The 22,023-nt window shown below is 35.4% G+C and overlaps 2 protein-coding genes across 2 annotated transcripts; one reads left to right on the forward strand and one right to left on the reverse strand.

The window, feature by feature from the left end:
• The first annotated feature begins 200 nt into the window (after positions 1-200).
• On the forward strand, positions 201-21,207 carry LOC136824664 (protein PF3D7_1417600-like). The gene is made up of 15 exons (XM_067080655.1): positions 201-443; positions 811-1,092; positions 1,437-2,759; positions 3,466-3,723; positions 4,449-6,068; positions 6,546-6,666; positions 7,255-7,370; positions 7,698-7,892; positions 9,538-9,726; positions 9,904-10,173; positions 11,029-11,210; positions 11,913-12,036; positions 17,013-17,150; positions 17,674-17,844; positions 19,724-21,207. Exons 1-15 carry the CDS (start codon positions 386-388, stop codon positions 20,239-20,241), a joined length of 5,565 nt encoding a protein of 1,854 aa, XP_066936756.1. The 5' UTR covers positions 201-385; the 3' UTR covers positions 20,242-21,207.
• On the reverse strand, positions 14,702-15,376 carry LOC136824660 (phospholipase A and acyltransferase 1-like). Its single transcript, XM_067080650.1, has one exon. It carries the CDS (start codon positions 15,374-15,376, stop codon positions 14,702-14,704), a length of 675 nt encoding a protein of 224 aa, XP_066936751.1.
• Positions 21,208-22,023: the final 816 nt, after the last annotated feature.

The following is a 22,023-nucleotide window of genomic DNA, read 5'->3' on the forward strand; positions in this document are numbered from 1 at the left end:
CCTGTCGTTAAGACAAATAAACTCCACACGAGATTTACAAATTTTAAAAGATAAAAATTGAAAAATCGAACACATCTCTTATTCAGCATTTTAATGAATAGGAACAAACACTTGATTCTTCCTTTTCTTTTTCAATAACAATAGCACTTTTTATGTCTTTTGTAACACACCTTGAGTATAACTCAGCTCGAAATTCTACTAGTCGCAACAAACGACTTTTTAATTGGGTTTTAATTAATAGCTCCTAATTTTTGTATTATTCAATTAGCTAATTATTTGATTGGATCTCTGACTTTGACTTGAAGGTCTGAGAAAATTACAATGCGTTTATAATGTAGCTGGAATTTTAGATTTGTATGTGTTTTGTATTGGAAATTTAGCAAAAATGAAAGAGGAAAGGTTATTGTATGTGTTTTGTTTAGTATTGTTCTATTCTTGCCAAGGTGAGTAATAAAGTTCAATTTTTTTAACCAATCATAGCCTTTTGTGACCACACCCAACCCTTCATTTTGAGAGCTGAACTTTTACCACGTCTTAGTTCAACTTGCCTTCTTTCTGGGGCGGAGTATCAAGGAAAGCTGCGAGTCTCCATCTCAATAATTATCGAACCCTTTTCAACTTGTTTTGATAATGATTCCCATCCTCAACTCACAAAGAAACTGAAAGAAGTTCCAGACAGTGCACCTTTTACTTATCCATATTTAGTAAATCTTAATTCTCTTTTTTCAAGCATTTTGTGGTCCTTTAGCAATTATTTTGACGCGCTTTTAGAAAAGTGTATATTGAGTCTTTCAATTATCTTTCTTTTAGTATTTTGTGATGTTTTCTATGGGAAACTTATCTTAAAATCTCCATCAAACGAGAAACGACATTCGATCGTTGAGAAAACACCAGCAGTCTTTGCAACACGTCGCACAACTTTCCTCAAGAAAAATGGGGATGTCTTCAAAATACACTTACCGGGAATCAACCAAAAGGAATCCTCAGTTTCCTTTGAATCGATGAGATTCCCTGACTACTTTTTGACGAATGATCGGAAGGAGGATAAATTTAAAATTGTTCAAAGAAACTCGACAGCCAACGCAAACTTTGGTAAGTTTACATTTGTTCTCACCATCATACAGCTATCATCCATCACATCAAAACTGCATCAGAAAGGGGCTTAGTTCAAGTTCTTTGACCGATCAATTTTTTGCACTGAAACACGCCCTTGTTGGCGGATTCGCCAAAAATGTATCACTAAGTTAAGCAGAAAACCTTTTTTAACATCTGAAATAGCACGAATATATTTAAATCCACAAAATTTTCTTTCCGACATAATTCCTCTCCTTAAGGTTATTTGCGATGTTAGCTTTTTGAGGCTTAGGCAAATAAATGGATAGAAATAGAAATAAGGTCAACCTGTTTTTTAAATTCTCAATCTTTCTTTATAACAGAGGAATCAGCAAGCTTTATCGTTGAAAGACGAGCAGGAATCGAAGGTTCTGGTATGCTTCGTTTGGCCAGTGATCCTGAAAAGTATATGTGTATAAGACGTGGCACGTTCCATAACAATGCACTACAAGCTCTCAAGAAAGAAAATACTGAAGATTTCAAATACAGATGTTCATTCTTTATACAAAAACTACGCGAAGACGGGCTTGAACAAGCTATTAAGAAATCAGTCAAGGAAGGTGGCCGTAAGAAAGAAAGTGTACCACAGACACCTTCAAAAACTGGTGTATCTATCGATGGACTGTTAGCTGAGTTTAATAAGAAACTTGAATACCATCAACATAATTTGGAATTAGAAGCAGCTTCGAATGCCGAGAAAACGGCTGCTTTGGCTAAAAAGAAAGGCGTGATTAATAAGAGACCTGGGGATGAGAAATTAACAAAACACGTGGTTGTCTCCGAGGCCCCTTCAAAGAAAGCCAGTGTTCACAAACCAGAGAAAGTTTCTTCCAAGAACATTAAAATTAGTAAAAACGCATCAGAAGTTTCTACAAAGAAAAAGAAAATCGTATCAAAAGTTTCAACAACATCAGCAAAGAAATCATCAGAAATCGGCAAAGATAAAACGTCAAATGTACGTTCGAAAACAGTCGCCCACAAAACAACTTCACCTCTTACTGTAGATAAACATCACCAGCAACCATCTGCTAAAGCATCGATCAGTGGTTCAAAGGCAAGTAAACCAACCATTCCACAAGTACAACAATATTATCAAGGCTATCCACAACAACAACCAATGTATAACATGTTTATGGGTTACCAACAAGTCAACCCTTATTATAATCCAAATTATTATCAAGGGGGTCTGGTACCTAATGCAGCATTCATACCACAAACAAAGAAAATGACGTCACAGAAAGGATCGACAAGGAACAAAGTACCATCGTTATCTCCGCTTCAAAAACAACCCATACAAAAGGCAATTACTGTTCAAAATCATAATCAACCAAAGGCACTGACTGTTCAAAATCAGAATCACAATGACCAATCGTTACAAAATGCAGCTGCAGGCATCAACCAAATCTCAGGAAAATTAATCCTTGCAAACAATCAAAATCAAGTTAACAAACCTAAGCAACCATCAACAGTTAAGGTAGCTGAGACGAGACTGATTGGTCCTAAATATCCAATCAATCTTCATGATTTTCCAAGTACCCACAACCACCGTGAACCTTCATTGAATCTTGATGGTTTGGTGCACTCGGTCAAATTACCAGCAACTCGTTCACATGTTTCACCATTGGTCAATGTACTTAACAAAACAGGTAACTAACCCTTTGACTACTGTTTGTATTTTTTAAGGATTCGACCTATTTGCCACGAGAAAAATGAAGGTGCGACCTATTTGCCAGATGTCGGCATATGCCGATATGGAGTGGCCACATAGTTTACTATAACATTTAGCTTTATTTTCTGAAAAATATCAAAAATATAAGTAATATGTGTTCACTTTGAGCTGAAAAATGTATAAGTTTGAAAAACAGCTTTGAAATATATCCTAATTCTTTCAAAATCGAACTTTCGATAAATACTTCAAAAAACCTCTGGCAAATAGGTCGAAATTCCGACACCGGCAAAAAAATCGAAAATCATATGCCGACAGTGGCACGGAAAGGGCTAAAGAACTAAAGGCTTTCCACGAAATAGGAAATAGAATGTCATCTTTTACATGTAATCGACATTAAATTCAATCTTAAATATCGTAAAAATATCGCCTAAAGTCATGAGGTTTTTTCTTTATATATCGAATGCTATTTCCTATTTTTTTAATCCTAAAATCTCGAGAGAACATTTTTGTTTTGAATTTTCCAGTATTGATAAACCAAGTCTTTTAAGGATTTAAACTCGGAAACTTTCAAAGGGTCAAAATTATTTTCAGCGAACTATTAACAAAAAAGAGCGCCAGGGTGGTAACCCCCCCCCCCCCCCGATAAAAATAGGGTTTAAACTAAATCTCTTATTCGCAAACAGGCACGAACCATAACCTTACGGTCAACATTTTACCTGACCGACATCCATCTAACAACTCTGGTGAAAATACTGGCAACGTATTTTATGATATCAAAGATTCAAATCAACGTATCGAAACAGATGCATACTCCTCAAATAACGATACATTGTCAGTGACCAAGATTAATGATGAAGATGCAGATTTGAGCCAAAGGGAGAATGCAACTATGGCTGCTTTGAATTCCACAGTCTCATCAATGGGCAACGAGACAGAACAAGGTTTGAAACATCTCTTGATTTATTTAAAACAGAAATTTTTAATGAATATTATCTTTTTAACCTTGAATCAATAGAATTTCTATCCCAATTGGGATTTCAATAGGAATATTTTCCCCACTGAGGAAAAATTTCCACCGGGGCTGCATAAAAGTGGTTTGAGTATAATAAATTGTTCACGAGATGAAGAAAATTGCTCCAAATCGACTCAAAGGGATTACTTCCGGACATTATTATGTATGCACCAAAAGTTTCCAAGGTTTATGTAAAATAAAAATTTATGTTAGAAAGCTCTAAACGTATGGAATGGGTCAATTTTTGGCCTAAATGGCTCAATTAGATTATCAAGAGGCCCCTTTTACAATTCAAATTTTAGAAAGCCCATTCCATACCTTTGGGCTGTAACATAGAAATTTCCATTCTACTTAAAATGTCCAGTAAGCTCGTTGAGCCCAAAACGTCAAAAATCGGACCTCGGCTTATGGAAGTAAAATTTATTAATACGTCACTTGCAACCAATCAGCTGTTGAGTCCGTGATTTACTATTAGAAGACCTTACAATGGAGAATACAACCTTTTTTAAAGAATTCTGATAGAATCCCTGATCTCAAAAAATGGCACTTTCCATTCCATTAAAACTGTTGAGCGTAATTTGCTGACTTGAACCCTTGAACCCTTCTCAGGTATTGAATGGTGTTAATTTCAATTTAAAATCTTTTCTTACCTAGGCATTATCAATAGTACGAGTCTCACTACTAGCCAACAAGGATTATCTATTTCAACAAAGAACAAAACTAATATCGGACTTTCTGATGATAAACAAACACTATCGCAAAACACCACAAACTTGCTCAACAATACCAAGCCAGAAGACACATCAGCCTCAACAAGTCTATCCTTCAATAAGACTGCGAATGCGACAAATTATGAGAATAATTCAACAATCTCAAATGCTGAAAAACTAGATGAGATAGCTAACAAAACTGAATCCAAACTGAACAGCACATCACCTTTAAAAAATTCAACAAACCAAAAGGAAAAGGAAACAGCAAGTATCATCGAAAAAGCCAATTCAACAATTGCAGCAAACCAAACAATTGATTTGTCGCCGAATCTCAATTCAACATCTCCTTTAGCAAATACAACAAACTTACTAACCAATTCAACAAATCTAAACAATAGTCCAACTAATATTACAGCATCTACTGGAAATCTAAATCAAACTATCCCCAACCAAAATGCAACTTCTATTAACAGCAAAAACACTAATGCAACTAATATGGTACCTTCAGCTTTGAATACAACATCACCAACGAAAAAAGGTTTTATTGCCAGGAATAATACAATTGATGAAGACTCACAACAAGGTAGTAAAAAGAACTCAACGGATATCGAAGCTGAGCTAGCTGATGATGGTAGCTCAGATGCCTCTCCAGGACTTAAGAATGCAACCATAACAGATGAAGCCAAGTCAGATTCTACAACACCAGAAATCAAAAACGTAACACTTGCTGAAGACTCTGGTAAACTTGCCAACAAAAACTCAACAGTTGGTGATAAGAAAACAACAAATGTGTCAGACAAGAAAAATGCAACTTTACCAAACATCCCCAGCTCTGAAAAGAAGGTTTCAAATGAAACAACAGATACGAAACATGTTGAAAACGCACTACTGAAGAAAAATGAGACATCAAATACTGATTTGAAGAACTCGACATCTTCAATCAAAAGTGAAAGTTTGAAGTCAATGGATACCAAAAATAAAACAATGGCATCAAAATTGCAAGAAACATCTGCTCAGAGCCATATCGAATCTATTCAACTCAAATCAAATAAAACTGAAGTGACCCCTGAAACTAAAACAAAAGCTGAGACAATCAATACCAATAAGAATGCTGAATCGACTTCAAAGTTACCACACGGAGCTCAACAATCATTTACACCCAATAACGAAATGAAACAGATTCAACAACACCAACTCAACGCTCACATTCTTAATCCAGAAATCAAAGAATTGGATGGTCCACCAACCTACCACGACATTCTGCCAGATCAAGAAGGTTACGTCACCAATACCAAGAAAGCCCATCAAAAACCTATAAACACATCTATTACATACAGTGCAGCAAATGAGAATCCTGACAACCTTGATGAAGTCTCCGCCTCTGCATTGGCTAACGCCCCAGCAGCTCTGGCACAATCACCAGAAGATCAGAATGCTGAATTGATGCAAAGTGTTCGTGGAGCAGTTAATAAGATTAATGAACAAGATGTCCAAACGGTTAACCAGCAAGTGAAGGATTTGGAGAATGAAGATAAATCAGCACCAACAATTGCCAATGCTTTAGGTAAATATCTAAATTGTAATACTATCACCATGGTAATTGTTTGAATACGAGGCAAGTGATGTTCGTGACGTAATTTATGAAAAGGTCTATTGTGATACGAAAATTTCGAAGCCAACAGCGTTCTACGTCAAAATGTAAAACTTATGGGAAATTTTTTGGAGCACTCGGAATACATTTGATGAAAACTCTAATCTGATGTATTATCTTCTTTGATATCCAATACACGCTTTTTTTATAAGAATACACTTTATAAGAATGTCCATGATTAAAATGGTCAAAAAATTAAGAATATGCTGAGAATACCACTATCATGGATTTACACGATTCTATAAAAAAAGTGTGTTTTTATTTTGATTTGAGGTTTTACACTCGTTATTGTCTACGATCAATTTCTTTGTCTATTGAATAAAAAAATGCCTTTCCAGTTCAGCAATCTGCACCTTTCAAATAATCATTTAAATTGATCATTTGCCATAGGTATGGGTAATCCACAGATGCAGAGCATGCTATTAAACGGATACGGTATCAACCGGACACTTGCCAATGATACCGGAATTGAAGATGGTGAAGAAGACAAAGGAGGGTATGGTTTTGCAAGGTATGATCTGATTGATGGAAGTTTTCGAAGCCTGGTGTATGAATAACCACTTTGTCGGTCCGATGTAATATCAAAACCAGTAGATTCTCTTACTTTTCGATCTCCTAGCAGAGAGAAACTGATACAAACAATTTAATTTATATCATCTAATGGTACTCTCTTTGATCTAGAACAATACATTAAATAAGAATACACGCTTTTTTATAAGAATGGTGTTTTTTTCATTTCATCATGGGTGAAATCTTAACTTTTTGGGGGAAAATCATCCGGAAATTTTCTTACGAGATTCTTAGATTAGGATCGAAATTTAACATGTAATACATACCTGAAGCATAAGATGGCATTTTTGTGAAAGTATTGAGCATTTCCTTGGGAATAATTGACAATTTCACTTCAAAATGCTCTAAAAATGGCACTCTTAGGTTTTGTAAGTAATTTGGTTAGTTGCGCAAGGTTGTGTGTTCAACACCACATCGACTTTAAAATTCAGTCAGTTGATTCCGGGAAAAGGAACTAAAAAAGAGGCCTCCGGGTCGCCTTCGATCATGACAACCTCATTAAACTCTGACTTGTTGTTGTTATGTGCAGGTCGGAGATGACGTTGGAGCAACCACTAAATTTGACGTCAAATTACATGACTGACGGTGGAGAAGAACAGATGGGTGATGCAAGGTCCAAGATGCCTTCCTATCATCCCCAGAAAGGTTTATTAAAGTTGAAAGCTTTCATCCTTCAAGAATATATTTTTTTTCATAACATGCTGCTTTTCACCATAAATTCACTGAAAAATTCCATGATGATTTTTTTCCCAAAAGTTAAAGGGAGCTTTATTTACAAATAATTTTTTCAATTCGAACTTCGAATCTTTCTAGCTGTAATTCTGAGTTAAACATCGGTCCCCTCAGCTGAAAATTATTTTCAAACATTCTCCATAATCCGAATCTTTCTTCAATCCGAAGAAAATTTTTAGTCCTTTTTGGATTGAATGAAAGAGAATCAGCCGTATCTCAAAACTTCAATTTGTCTTTAAGGATTCTTAGCAACAACTGGATCCAACCGTGCAAAAGTTGAAGAGGAAGGGGAAGCTGCCTTGGAAAAATTGGTACCCATTATGGAGAAAGCATATGAGAAAGTGAAAGAGAATGGGAAAGAATTCCATGAGAAGCAACAAGATCTTTCGGAGAATGATAAAGATCGATATAATGAACTCAACCATGTTTATTCAGGTAACTTTAATCTTATTGAGTATAAAAACCCCAACGCTAGCCGCTTTGGGAAAGTCCCGTTGAAACTTTAAGGTGGAAAATGAAGCCACTTATTTCCCAACCAAAAGACGTGACCTGCGTGGTTTTCACACGAACGCCAAATTGAAAGTAATATCCATCGGCAGATCTCAAAAGATTTTGTAGTGAAATCAAAGAAACTTTAGATTCAATCCGTCTTTCTAAATGGGTCGCACATCTTAAATTAAGGCTTCAACTTTTACAGAAAGAAAATGATAAAAATCGATTTAATGAACTCAACCATGTTTATTCAGGTACTGTTACCTTAAAAGTATAATCAAATGGTTTGTCATATTTGGCATGTGCGATCCTTTTATTGTCCTGAGCAAAATCTCAAAATATTTTTGCCTAACTATTTCCAAAGTCGAGATATTTAAGTTACAAGTTTTTGGCTTTTAGGATGAAAACAATAGAATTTCAACGTAAGAAGCTTGTAAGAACCCATTTTCAAAAATTTCAAATTGTGATATCTCGATTTTGGAAAAATGTTACCCAAAAATACTTTTAGGTTTTACTAAGTACCACAGAAGGCTTCTGTAATCTAAATATCTCAAACCATTTGATTATCCCTTTAAGGGAGCTTATTTTCGCGGTGCGTGGGCACTAAAATTGGCGCATGCGGAAAAAAATTTTGCGACGTCTACTTTTTGCCGAAATTATTTCATATTCCTGCGGTAGACACCCAAAAACGCGAAAATCAGTTTTCATAAGCTAATCTTATTGAGTTTAAAGACAAACGTCAGATTGAAAGTAAAAACCTTAGGCATAATTTTGAGAAATACGTGGTGAAATTTTACAAACTCTAAATATAAAAACAATCCATCTTTCTAAATTGGTCGCAAATCTTAAGTTAAGGCTTCAACTTTTACAAACTTGATGGTTGATTCACACTCGGAATATACAGTGTCACCAGCTTTGCAGCGATAATCTGGGAGATGAGCGAATAAGATTCGCCGAATCATGATGATACTTATTCTCACTAGTTCGAACGTATTAGAATATTTCTATATAATTCGAACGAATGAATGAGTCCTTTGTAAAGGAGGAACTCTCTTAAAACACTTTCTGGAATTCGAATCTCTCTGCAATTCAAAGAAATTCCCGTTCAAGCTCTAATTAGCTAGATTTAACTGTACAATCCGGAACCAATTCTGGACCAAGGCGTAGTGGTATAGTGGTTATCATCCTTGACTCCCGCCTGGGAGGCCCGAGTTCGATACCCACCGTGTCACTACGATTCACATGGAAAGTGAATATACCTTTTCCCGGGTCAACCCATGTCATGTGAGAGGAATTGGGAACAATAATCTGATACAAAAATGTGGATACGTTAGACAGACCATGTCACTCCTAAGGTTTGGCCTCGCGTGAGCATTTCTCTCCCAGTGTCGTTCGAGTGTCATGGTATACGCCATGGCTTGGCAGCTCGCGTCTGGTCAAGTCGCAGTGTCTGTCAGCGCCGTGATTCCTACTCCTTCATGGCTATGACCCATCCCGAATGCATTCGGAAGGCTCATATCTATCATATCTACCCTGAACCCATGAGAATCGGGTAATCCCTAATCTACTTAGCAATCTTTCATCATAGGGAGTGAACATCAGCATTATCTGAACGATGACTCGATGCATCCTCCAACTACGCAGAACTCTAAACAACAAGATGACTCGCACCATGAATATCATGGTGTCATCAATGATGATGCAATGAATCCTCCACAACATACAAAACCGCATGGATATTTCAATGAAGCTCCTACTGAATATCCTACTGGAACAGGTAAGATATTGCTCTCTCTTTATAAGAACACTCTTATAAGAACAATGAGGCTCAACAATGATAAAAGTAAGAACAATTTCAGAACAATGCTGAGTCTGGAATGGCTGAATTTTAAGTAAATTATGGTCAAATTAGTAAAAATAAGATTAAATTCAAAGTACACTACTTATCTTCTAGCGAACTACGCCAAACACATTGCTACTGATCATGTGATTGATGACGAGCATCATCCAATCATCGGCTCTCCTGTCCAACATCCAACTACACTCTACGAATCTGATCATTACATCCCTGGCAAAGATACCAACAATTTGAATGATGATTTAGATGGTCATTTACATCTTGGAGATGAAACCAATGTTCAACATCATACTCACCATGTGGTCACTGTCAAAAGCGAAGCAGAGAAACAGAAGATGGTTCATGGATTGGTCGATCTTGATAAAGGTATATAGATATTCTACTTTTCTTAAGCAAGTATCTGTTCCCTTGCCAGGCTCATCACAAGCTAAAGATTTTATCCGATTCATTGTTTTGGGACTTAAGATTACACTAAATGAAGAGTAAAGGTCGAAGGGTGGCTTAAAATCAAGCTGCCCTTATACTACAGCAGCTGGTTATTCTTAAATTATCCCAGATGAATATACTCGTAGTTAGGGAGTAGTGAAACTTTTTACTAGGGGGGCTGGAGAATTCTAGGGGGTATCAAATTTATTTTCAAACACTTAAGGCCAGGCTTCCCTTGTGCGCGCTTCGATCGCACTTTTATGAGCAAAGCTTCCACACTATTGGTCAAAAGAAGCAACTCTATTGGCGCAATCTGTCGTAACGGTTGAAAAAAGTTGAAATGTGCTCAACTTTTTTTTCGAGCGTGCGCTACATTTTTATGACGTAATCTTTTTTCCAAGCAATAAGGATTGAGGCCGAAAGTTCGATTGCAGCGCGCGCAAGTGGAGATCTGCCTTTAGGGGGGATCTCAAGAAAAATCTCATGTCATTTTAAGTGGCGTATAATTAGAAGCCGGATTGCCAAACATATATTGGCTGGTTAGGGGGCGGGCTTGAGATTTTTTTGAGGAAATCAAAGGAGGTGCGAATTTTTAAAAATATCCTCCACCAAACCCCAGTAGATACTTTCTGACCACTCCCTTATCTTGCATTCATACATTAGATAAATACGCTCTTCATAGTGCCACAAAACATCCGTATGTTCAGATATTTCACGTTACGAGATCTTTTTTACAACAAATTCTTTATCTTTTGTACTAGCATGCTGTAATAAACTTTTTTATCAAAATCATAGACAAATGTGTATCATTGCAAATCATCAACGATATTGGTCGTCGGTACCGGTTAGTTAGCTCGATCAACAAACATGGCTACACACCACGTGGCCAGCTCTTCACGTTGAAAACTGTTTTCAAAGACCCATCAGCTCATAAGTTGGTTTTGTTCAAAGCGATTGATGAATTGGAGCCAGGAAAGGTATTGCAATACGTATTTTGTAAGAATAAACTATATAAGAACATAATCCTTCGATGGCCAAAATCTTAAGAACATAAATTAAGAACATTTTAAGGCTTTGCAAAGTCTAAAACACCCGGTTTCTTAAGAGGCTGGACTAAATAAAAGAAAATAATGAAAAAAGATCATGGTAAGAACATTTTTAGGCTTGAATGTCATAAAGTTAAGAACATTGGAAGTCTTGAAATTTTTTGAAAAAAAAAGTACTTTCAAGCATAGGATTCGTACATTGGGTACATATTATTTTATATTCAATTCATAGGGGGGAATGTCATGGATTTATAAAGTCCGAAGGGCTAGATGTCGTGCTTTGGCTGAAAAGTGTGCCGTAGTTAGCTAGGAAACCCTATCTAGGTCACGTGACATTATAATAGCATTTCAGCACTTGACCAATCAGAAGCTTCACGGGTTTTAGAAAACAATAGCAGCAATATTTTCTGCGATATTCACTTTTTTTTGCTTGGAAAGGACGACATCTAGCCCTTCGGGCTTTATAAATCTACGTAACAAATGAACTAATTCTATGAAATAGGCTAGTAACAATTAAATTACTATTAATACCTTTTGGTTTCTTACTTACTTAAAAATTGAGGCTCATTCTGATTTATGTGAAAAATTTAACAATTTTACGTAAATAAAAATTTCATTTCTATCTCTTTCAAGGAAATATTGATCGATGGCAAAGATAAATTTGTTGCTTTTCCGACTTCATGTAACGGTGAACCAAAAACTGTTCATGTGACACGAATGGGTCAACGCCCCTCGGTCGTTGGTTGCGGCAGCTCAGGTATTCTAAATATTCATTATGTTAGATTTGTTTCCACGGATTCCTATATGCTTTTTAGATTGAATGATTTTCCTACCTGAACTAGTCTACACAATAGACAGCTCCAGGCTTTCAGGTCTTACTCTTGGTCTATAGGCACTGTTATGGGGCGGCCACTAGTGACCCCCATCTGGAATTCACCTATTAATAGGAATAAACATATAGAAGTTTTTAACAAAAGAAGTTTATTAATAGAGATTTAAAATAAAAGAATTTTTAAAACACAGCTGATTGGCTTAGGTTTCGAAACTCTCTATTGTTTTATTAAAACCTCAGTGCGCATGCGATTCAATACACGTTTTTTTTTATAAGGAACACGTTTATAAGGAACTTGAGGCAAAATGGTCCAAAAATAAGGAATTGTTATGGAACTGCTCAGGCTGAGAATAAGAAAACAAGTTACATACTTACATACATACTGCGAATCCAAACTTAGCAGCTATGTAAATAAGGAACTCGATAAGGAACTTTGAGACTCCAGGCTCAGAGCAAAGTTAAGGTTCCTTATAAAAAAAAACGTGTATTCAAAACAAGAGCAGTGCGTATATCCCGAAGAGTAGACGTTTTACGATCGAAACGAAGGGAGATATGACGTATAGCCTATACCTGAACCTTTGATTTTTATTTCTAAAACCGGATGGATATGACGGCCAAATAAAGCCAGAAATGATTTCAAAATTAGTATTTTTTTCTAAGAAAATTGGAGAAAAATTTATGTCAAAAATAAACACAAATTTGCAAAACTTTAACTTGGTACCGCACCTGACCCCGAGAATGTAGGTGAATTTTGAATCAGACCTGAAAGATGTAGATTTGCATTTTAGAAAACATTGAATGTTTTCAACGAAATTTTGAACTCCCAAAATCCTTTCCCAGGGGTTAGTTTCATTATTTTTGATAGATAGGCTAATTGTTTCGGTCCTTGAAGTTGACTCCCATTTTCGTTATAACCCCCAGAATGTAGGTTTGGTTTTATGGCTTTAAATCTAGTAATAGTAAAATATTGATATTTTTTCAATTGGATTAATTATAACAGCAAATTTTAGAAATATTTTGTGCCAAAACAATATTCTAAAGAGAACTTTGTTATTCTGAAATTTTTTTTTGCTTTTTAACCCCCAGAATGTAGGTGAAAAGATTTGGTTGTTGAGAGCGGAATTTTAGTATTCATCGGAAATTATTGTTCTCTAAGTGAAATTTATGATTTATAAATATAGCCTGACAAAAGTTTAACAAAGATATTAATTCTATCGTGCTACAAATGAGGTTAAGTAAAAGAAAGGACGAAAAGAAGAGAAATGAAAATTGTTTTTATTTTGTAGGTTGAAAATTTCGTGTTAAAATATGTAAATAATGTAACAACACCCCTCCCTCACAGCCCCAGTGGAACTTTTTTCCACAGCGGGGATGAAAATTTCTACTAAAGGCCCAATGGGGATAAAAATTCTATTGTTCCAAACTTAGGCAAATCTTCTGATTGGGCTTGGGTCCCAGCGGGTCTGGGACACGTCGTAAGAGCTCAAAATGTCAACATTAATCATCTCTCAGGTAGTACTTTCATGTAATGAAAGTACAAGAAACAAGTTTTATATAATTTGACAGACTTTTCATGTCGGGTTATGAAGGCCCCCAAATTGTAGGTCAACTAACCCCAAAAGGTAGGTCAAACATCTTCGTCAAAATATCTAACTTAGAACAATAAATATTGAAATGAACTATTTTCCAGATTTCCTTAGTTCATTAGGAATAAGAAAATACCCTATCATCATAACTTAATTCCAATAGATTTCGATTTAGAGAGGATTTATTTAAAAAGTGTCTCAATTCGGGTAGTATCCAATCAACTTCGATTCAGATTTCCGTTGGAAAAAATTAATTCAAGTTAAAATTTCATGTCTAGAAATAATAAGTAATATGTAACAGTATGCCCTGAAACAACTTTTCATGAAGTTGAACTATCGTTAAGGCTACAATGCTTAAAAATGAGAAACCTACATTCTCGGGGTTTACTACATTCTCGGGGTCAGATGCTGTATCAAATTATTTTTCGATCGCGTCAGATCTACAATCAAGGTCATAATATTTGGGAAAAAAGGGAAATCCACCGGGAAGTTTTTGAACCACAATCGATTTGGAAGTGCTCTAAAGTAGGTTGGAAGAGTGGAGTTTTAACTCTGTGTTTTAACATGAGACTTAAGACTTAAGATCCAAAAGTTCAAAAATAGTCCAATAAGACTCAGAATATAGCATGGAAGTCTGCCAACCCCTCCCAAATTGAAATATTCGATTAAATTAAAACGATAGCCAAAAATCGACTTTCTCGCCAGAACTTTAAATCTTGAAAAACGTTAAAATAACCAAAATTCTCAATATATTATGACCTTAATTGTATATATCAGACTGCCTACTCTTTTGACAAAATATTTTATGAAGAAACATTACATTTTGAAATAAATTTTAGTCACATTACTTGATTAAGTTATATATGAATAGTTTTGGACTATTCAGCGTTTTATTAGACGTTTCGTTAATCCTGCTAGCTTAAGCCGCTAGTGGAAAAACACCCACAGTAGTCTTTCACTAGGTTTTTGTTATTAATTGCTCTGCATGTTCCGGAACACGCAATTTAATTATTGTATTGAATAGCCAAATGGTTGGTTAAATTGGCAATGGTGGTCGACGCGTACTTTCTTTTTACCCAACTTTTAAATGTGTTACATTTCTCTTTTACTGATCTGGCATGATATCCCAAATATTCGCCAACCGTAAGATCTCCGTTATTAACATCAACTAGAGATATTGATTGCAAGCTGATTCGTCTCCCATACCGACACTGAGATGCAAAATGCTCACAATTATTTGTCAGGAAGTTGTACTCCCACGGTTGACGGACTTTCCCTCTTGCTTCTCTGATGATATCTTGAACACGTTTAACTGGAAACACATCATCCAGATGGTTATTCTTCCTGACTGATCTACCAGCAAAAGCTTCGACCATTTTCTCCCTAAGCACCCATATTTTTGAACCTTCTCTCTTCACTTTCGGCTCGGTAACATGAACAATCTCTCCGTTACCAATATAAACAGCAAAGTGACTATAAAACCATTGGTATATATTTTCACCTTTCACTTGGATCAAATCCCCTGGTTGAAGATGATGAACCAAAGCTTGTGGTGATGAAAAATCTGATTTATCAAATGATCGCGCTCTTGTTGCAGCTTGACGATCGTACGCGACAAGTGCACTTGATGGGTTTCTACTAGAACTTGAAGACGATGATTTTGATGTGGACGATCCCATGTTTGCAAAACGTTTGCAGTAATTATCTACAAAACAAATTATTATATCCTTACCGTCACTTTGACTATTTAGACAGGAAAAATAGATTGAATAGATTTGATTTTATTAGGATTTTAAATCATAGATCATAGATTTGATTTGATTTGATTTTTATCAAAAGACTTTTATTTTCATTGGAATTATTTCCCACCAAAATATGTTCGCGTGCACTTCATGCTCTAGAAAGTGGTAAAAATTTTAATCGCTGCCTTTACTTGTTGGTCTAATAAAGAGATTAATGATCAGTGATTTTAATTAGAATCGTATTATGAGTGCATTAATTAAAAATCAAGTATAATTTTAAAAACTTTCAATGCACTTTCACTTGTTTCAACTATATAATAAAAGCTTAAGCATCATTATTTGAAATCAGCAGGAGTTTCTGTGGGTTTTAATTGAGATTATTTTTAGAAGCACATAGAGGCATACCAAAGATAAGCAAGTAGATAATTAACCACGCTATCATGAAGTCTTAATAACAGACCTCTACAAAGCCGCAGGTAGTATAGGAGTAAAGTGTACGAATCCGTTAATGGAAGCCTAGCCATCATCCCAATTATCACCCATCTTATACTACCGGGTGTCCCGGAGAAAAAATCCACCTCTTTGAAGTGAATTTTCCCGAGTTCTATGAACGGTTAAAGAATCGGTCCTTTTGCATTGGAAAGAGGAAGGATAAACTTAAATTTCGAGGAGTTTTTTGTCAATTTGGTTAACTACTTCAAAAATTATGGCATAAATCCTAAAATATTACTTTTCAAAAAAGTCGAAAAAAGGCGAAAAATGAGGGTATTAAATTTATTGTACAAAGACACAAAATATTAGCAATATTTGGCTTGAAAAAACATTATGTCTCTTGATGATATGGAAGCTCGTTAAATTAGACAAAGAAAAATAAATGAAAATTAATATAAAAACAAAGGACAACTATCTAAGGTTAGGGTTAATAAATTGATAAAAGCAGTGCTTTCTTTATGATGATTTGATGCCCTCGTTTTTTCGCCTTTTTTAACTTTTTTTGAGAAGTAATTTTTAAGCATTTAGGTCATAACTTTTGATGTAGTTAACCAAATTTGGTAAATGACCCCTCAAAATTTGAGTTTATCTTTCCTCTTTCCAATGCAAAAATATTGATTTAACAGTTCATAGAACTCGAGAAATTTCACTTCAAAGAGGGCGACTTTTTTCTGGGACTCCTGGTACCTGCTTATCCCACTTTTTGTAACCTGATAAAATCTGTTCATAATTTTCTTACGCGCACGGTAAACCTCTAAAGGAGCTTGAAAATTATACATCTGAGGAAAATAGTCCTCCCGCGGAAAATTTTAAAACAAGAATCTTGTTGTGCGCCAGAAAGTCAAAAACTGATACGGCGCCCTATTCATAAACACAGTCACGCAACTTTGTTGTCATCCCTAGTCCTTTTAGACGAACGCGGTCCTTACGATTTCGAGATTGCATATTCGTCAGATTGTATGTTTTCAGAGCTTCAGCGTGGTGGGCGGAAAACAATCACAATCTGATCTCAGGTTAACTTTTTGTGACCTTTTAAAAAGATAGTCTTAGTTTATCAATAGTCTTGTCTTCCATTTTATAGCCGGTAAAGATTGCGTCATGAAGAAGAGTGTTATTCTATCGAAACTACGTGCTGCGCATGCGTTTAAGAAATTCCGTCAACAACAAGTCATCAATTTTGTCAATACTAAAAGAAGTAAAATCGAACAACCTAAAAAAGGTAATTCTTAGTTCATCTTTTTATCCAATCCAAAATTACTCCCACTTTCTCTAAAAATAGTTTTGACCCTTGAAATTATATAAACGAAAGACATATCCCATTACTTTAATAGCTGATGAAAACTTCTATTAAGAACATATAATGGTTATAGAAATTCTATTATTTCAAGCTTAAAAACACTAGGGGGTTGTTTTGAAGTGTCATTTTTTCATTCTACTTCCCATGGGGATATAATCAAAGGGCACTTTCCCAGCGGCTCAAAATTTATCAGTGTATCTTTCAACTCGGACGACTTTATGGAAACGTTTGAAGTGGGTTTGACCGGGTTTATGACGCAGGAATATTTGTACCCACTATATAATTTCACAATATCTCTTTTTATTAAGTTAATAAACTGCTCAGAGACTAAGTATGAAATAATTGTACTGTATAAGATATCAACATATAAGCACCAAAAAGTTGCAAACAATTACAAACGCTTTATTTCATATTGTGATTAATTTATTCGTGTTTTAACCCAAAGGTTGTTCACAATATGCATACAATGCTCACAATCCGACAACCAAATCATGTTGCGTGTTTCCCTTCATGTTTGGTGGAAAACCACACAGCCAGTGCATCAAGAGCGGCGCACGTGCATGGTGTGGAACCACTGACAGCGTGGATCGTGATAAACGTTGGGGATTGTGTATACGTAAGCAAGAATATATTTTCTCGAGATGCATAAATTTATTGTTGTCCTCGTTTTCAAACAGATTTCATTGCTATGAAATTATGCATTTAAACCAATTTAAATTCCCAAAAGGCAAACATCAACTCTAATGTCTCATGAGGTGTAAACAACATTCATTGTGAATATGTAATTTTATAGCAATGAAATCTGTTTGAAAACGAGGACAACAATAAATTTATGCATCTCGAGAAGAGTGTATTCTAGTTGATGAGTTTTGTTTTTTGGGTTCTTGTCTTCCAAGAGGTTTTTACCTTCGTCTCGTAGAGTACTTGTTAAGTTAACTGAATAGTATACACCTTTTCGTCTGTAGCCAGGTGGTCACTTTATGATTTAATTTACCACCCTAAACTCGACCCGATCCTTCTTTTACACTTTTTTCTATTCTTTTTTTACACTTTTCTCTATTGTCTTTAGGTGCGAAAAAAAGACTGGGTCGGTTTTAGGGTGGTAAAACGGACAAAAAAAATGCCCACGCGGCAATTGGCGGCTACGGTCGAAAAGGTGTATTAGGTAGAGTCACATGCTGATTTCAAACAAACGCACAGTTTCATAGTGCTTCCACGCCAATCTTCAGTAGACTATCAAAAAAGTCAACTATGACGCTGCAGTTAACGCATCGTCTTACACTTACAATCAAAGTCATAATATTTGTGAAAAAAAGGAAATTCCCACGAAATCTTACAACCACAAACGATTTGGAAGTGCTCTAAATTAGGTTGGACGGGTAGAGTTGTAACTCTGAGTTTTAACGCTATAAACCCCTCCCGGATTGAAATATTAGAATAAATTTATCGATTTGCCCAAAAGCGAATTTTTAAATTGCTGAAAATAAGGAATTAACCAAAATTCCCAATATATTTTGACCGAGATTGTAAAACGTTCGCTTAGCATAGCTATTTCTAAACCAAATGTTCGGCTTTTTTCCCAATTACTATTATTATCCCCGTTTCGACTAATTTTCCCGAATTGTGAATACCAAAAAACGACTGTCCTACAGTTCCGGGGGGGGACACTTGATTTAAAAACGACCATTCGTACGACCCAAAATTAGGCCTTTGAAATCGGACCCTTAAAGTGTAGAGAAAAATTTGCAACATTTGAGCAACATTTGAGCGAAAAATCTACCCTTACGGTGCATTCTCTTGAAAATCTTTGACCATTTTCAGGCAAAATATGGTCAGATCTTCGAAACTTTACAACCTGACTGCGCAATTTTTCTCATCTTTGCTGATTTCCACCCTTAGAGTGCACTTCGGGAAGCTTGGAAGACATATCCTTAAGGGCCGCACGTATGGTTGCCCCCCCCCCCCCCTGGACCTTCAGTCTGATCATCCGTGATATGAGACATTTTTTCGGTTTTTAAAATATTTTCTAAAAAATGCTTTTGGTATGATAACTCGAAATTAATTCAATGCAAAATTATCGGCATAGTTTACTAATAATTAAAAAGACCTTTCTTCGTTATTTTTTGAAATAAAATGTTAAGGTAAAGAACATGGTCCAATCTGAAAATTATTGCCTGAGAAAGCTAATAATCTTTCTGTATGTCTGAGCATACATTTTGGGATTGACCCTGTTTCATGTAGATGGAACCCTCCTCACTATGCAAAATGGGCCAATCTCAAATTTAAGGCTAGCTAGAGAGAAAAACTCTTAACTTTTTCAGACACTAATTGATTGATTTGGCCCTTTTGATTTGTCAACGACGATAATGTCTTATCAGAAACTCGACATCATCATACAAATACACTGCACCAGTACGGCATTAGGTTTTTAAATTTCCATAAATATCGGGTCTGTTTACAAACGCAACTCTACATACATTTTTTGTTTTTTTTAGCTTCACCAAAAGCAAAGATTCAAAATCGTCCAGCACAGCAAAACTTTCAACGACAACAACAACAACTACAACCACAACAATCTGCTGCACAACAGAAACAACATTTTGCTCCTCAAAAAAATGCTCAACAAAGTACTCATCATTTTTATAATCAGCAACAGCAACAGCAACAACAACCACAACAGCAACAAGATATCAAACAATTTGTAGGATCTATACAACAACAATATCAACAAAAACAGCTTCAACAACTTATTCAACAAACTCGGTCACAGAATCAACAAGAACAACAAATTAAACAATTTACAGCACCTCAACAAACATACCAACAAAAACAGCCTCAACAGTTTTTTCATCCAACCCAGCCTCAAGAACAACAGAATATCAAACAGTTTGCAACAGTCCCTCAACAAACTGAGCAACAGTTTTATCAACATCCTGAGATTCAAGCAGCGCAACAATTTGTTCAGAATCGTCAACAGCAACCACCAAATTATGCTGCAATGGCTGATGACTAGATAGAGTATCCCCCGTGGGGCTCAAGGTAAACGACCGACCGTACGTGCGGCTCTTAAATGTCATTTTTCCATACATTCAAAAGTGCACCGTAAGGGTCGATTTTCGTCTGAATTTACTCAAATTTTTGGTTAAATTTTCTCTGCACTGTAAGAGTCCGATTTCAAAAGTCTAATTTTGGGCCGCACGTGCGGTCGTTTTTAAATTGAGTGTTCCCCCACCCACCGGGAGTATCCTTTAATAACATTAAAGCGTAGTTTGGTCATGTATAATTGTCATTCGAAAACTTTAATGACTCGAACAGTTACGATGTTTATAACCATGTGATTGGAAGTTTATTGGCAGACTCCGATGCTATGAGAAAGAGAAGGAGATCCTCATCCCGTTGACACAAATAGACCAGATCAGAGCTGGAAAAAGAATGGTTTTAACACGGACTTGGCATTCGAGATTCTGCACTCTGACTGTTAGATATCGGATCTATTTGGGTATCTTTTTAAAGGGAAAAAGTACATGGTTTTTGCTATTAAGTATGGATATTAACGAGTCTAATTTGCTCAAAACGTTGGTATTCTAACCAATGTAGATATTCTATAATTATTGGATTCGATTGCAATACTTGAGAAAGCCAATAATTAACAACTTTTAAAAACAATAAGCAATTATGGCCAAATCCAATTTAAACCAAGCGTAACTCGTCATTATGTTTTTTATCATCATCACATTCAGAAAACGTTAAAATTGCATTTGATGACTCATATACTTTACTTTATAGAATTTTAATTAAATTCTTTTGCTTTTATATGGATAAAATTATTTTTACAGCTTTTATGTTTTTTTGATACTTTTTCTAGATGATACCTCTTCTATAGAACTAGAAGTCCTAACTTTGAATATATTTTTTGGTGTGTATATACATTTTTTCTTTGTATGAGTTATTTGAAAAATTGAAGAAAAAAAATAGATTCAAAAAAATCTAAAATAAAATTGCGAGACGTATGTACAATGTTGCTTATTATCGGTAAGGGGCACCGAGGTGCCAGAAGCGACTGCATTCCGAGAGAAAATGGAAGATAAGTCTTTGGATCAGGTTTGCAGCAGATTTCACTTTGTTATTGTTTGAGTGTGGCACATTCTTCGAAATATTGTGGTAAATGTTATTGTAAAAATCTAGCGTTTGTTTCGAAAGTTAACTAAATATATAAATGAAATTTAGATAATATGCACCTATTTACATTTTAACCCTTAACCCCAAGCTTTTTTTATTTTATCGTATCCCCAGGGGGGTAGAATCTACCACCCTCGATTATTTTTTATCTAGAAGAGCTATGGCCATGAAAACTGGTACAGATGTTCTCCACCATGACACAAATTTCCAGGAAGAAAAAAAAATTGATGATGTCATTCAAAAAGCGATGACGTCATCAGAAAATTTCCACCCGTCGGAAAAAGCCCAAATATATGGTATACAATAATGTCGATCACAGTCGAACCAATCAAGATATTTAGATTCTGTTTGAAGATTCTGAAAGGTTTTACATTTTCCATGAAAGTTTTTTTTAAATTCCATGCTGAAGATAAGTAAAATTTCCAAAATTTAATGACGTCATATAAGATGACGTCATGATTTTAATTTTTTTTTTTCATTTTTCAAATTCACATTGTCAATACATATCACGTGTCAAAATTTGAAAATGATTGAATTAATAGTTCATCAGTTATCAACACTACAATTTAAAATTTTGAGTTTTAAGCGATTTTAGCTGGGTTTTATGTCATGTTTC

This window comes from Clytia hemisphaerica, unplaced genomic scaffold (assembly GCF_902728285.1).
Source record: "Clytia hemisphaerica strain Z4C2 unplaced genomic scaffold, Clytia hemisphaerica genome assembly, whole genome shotgun sequence".
In the NCBI taxonomy this organism is placed as follows: domain Eukaryota; kingdom Metazoa; phylum Cnidaria; class Hydrozoa; order Leptothecata; family Clytiidae; genus Clytia; species Clytia hemisphaerica.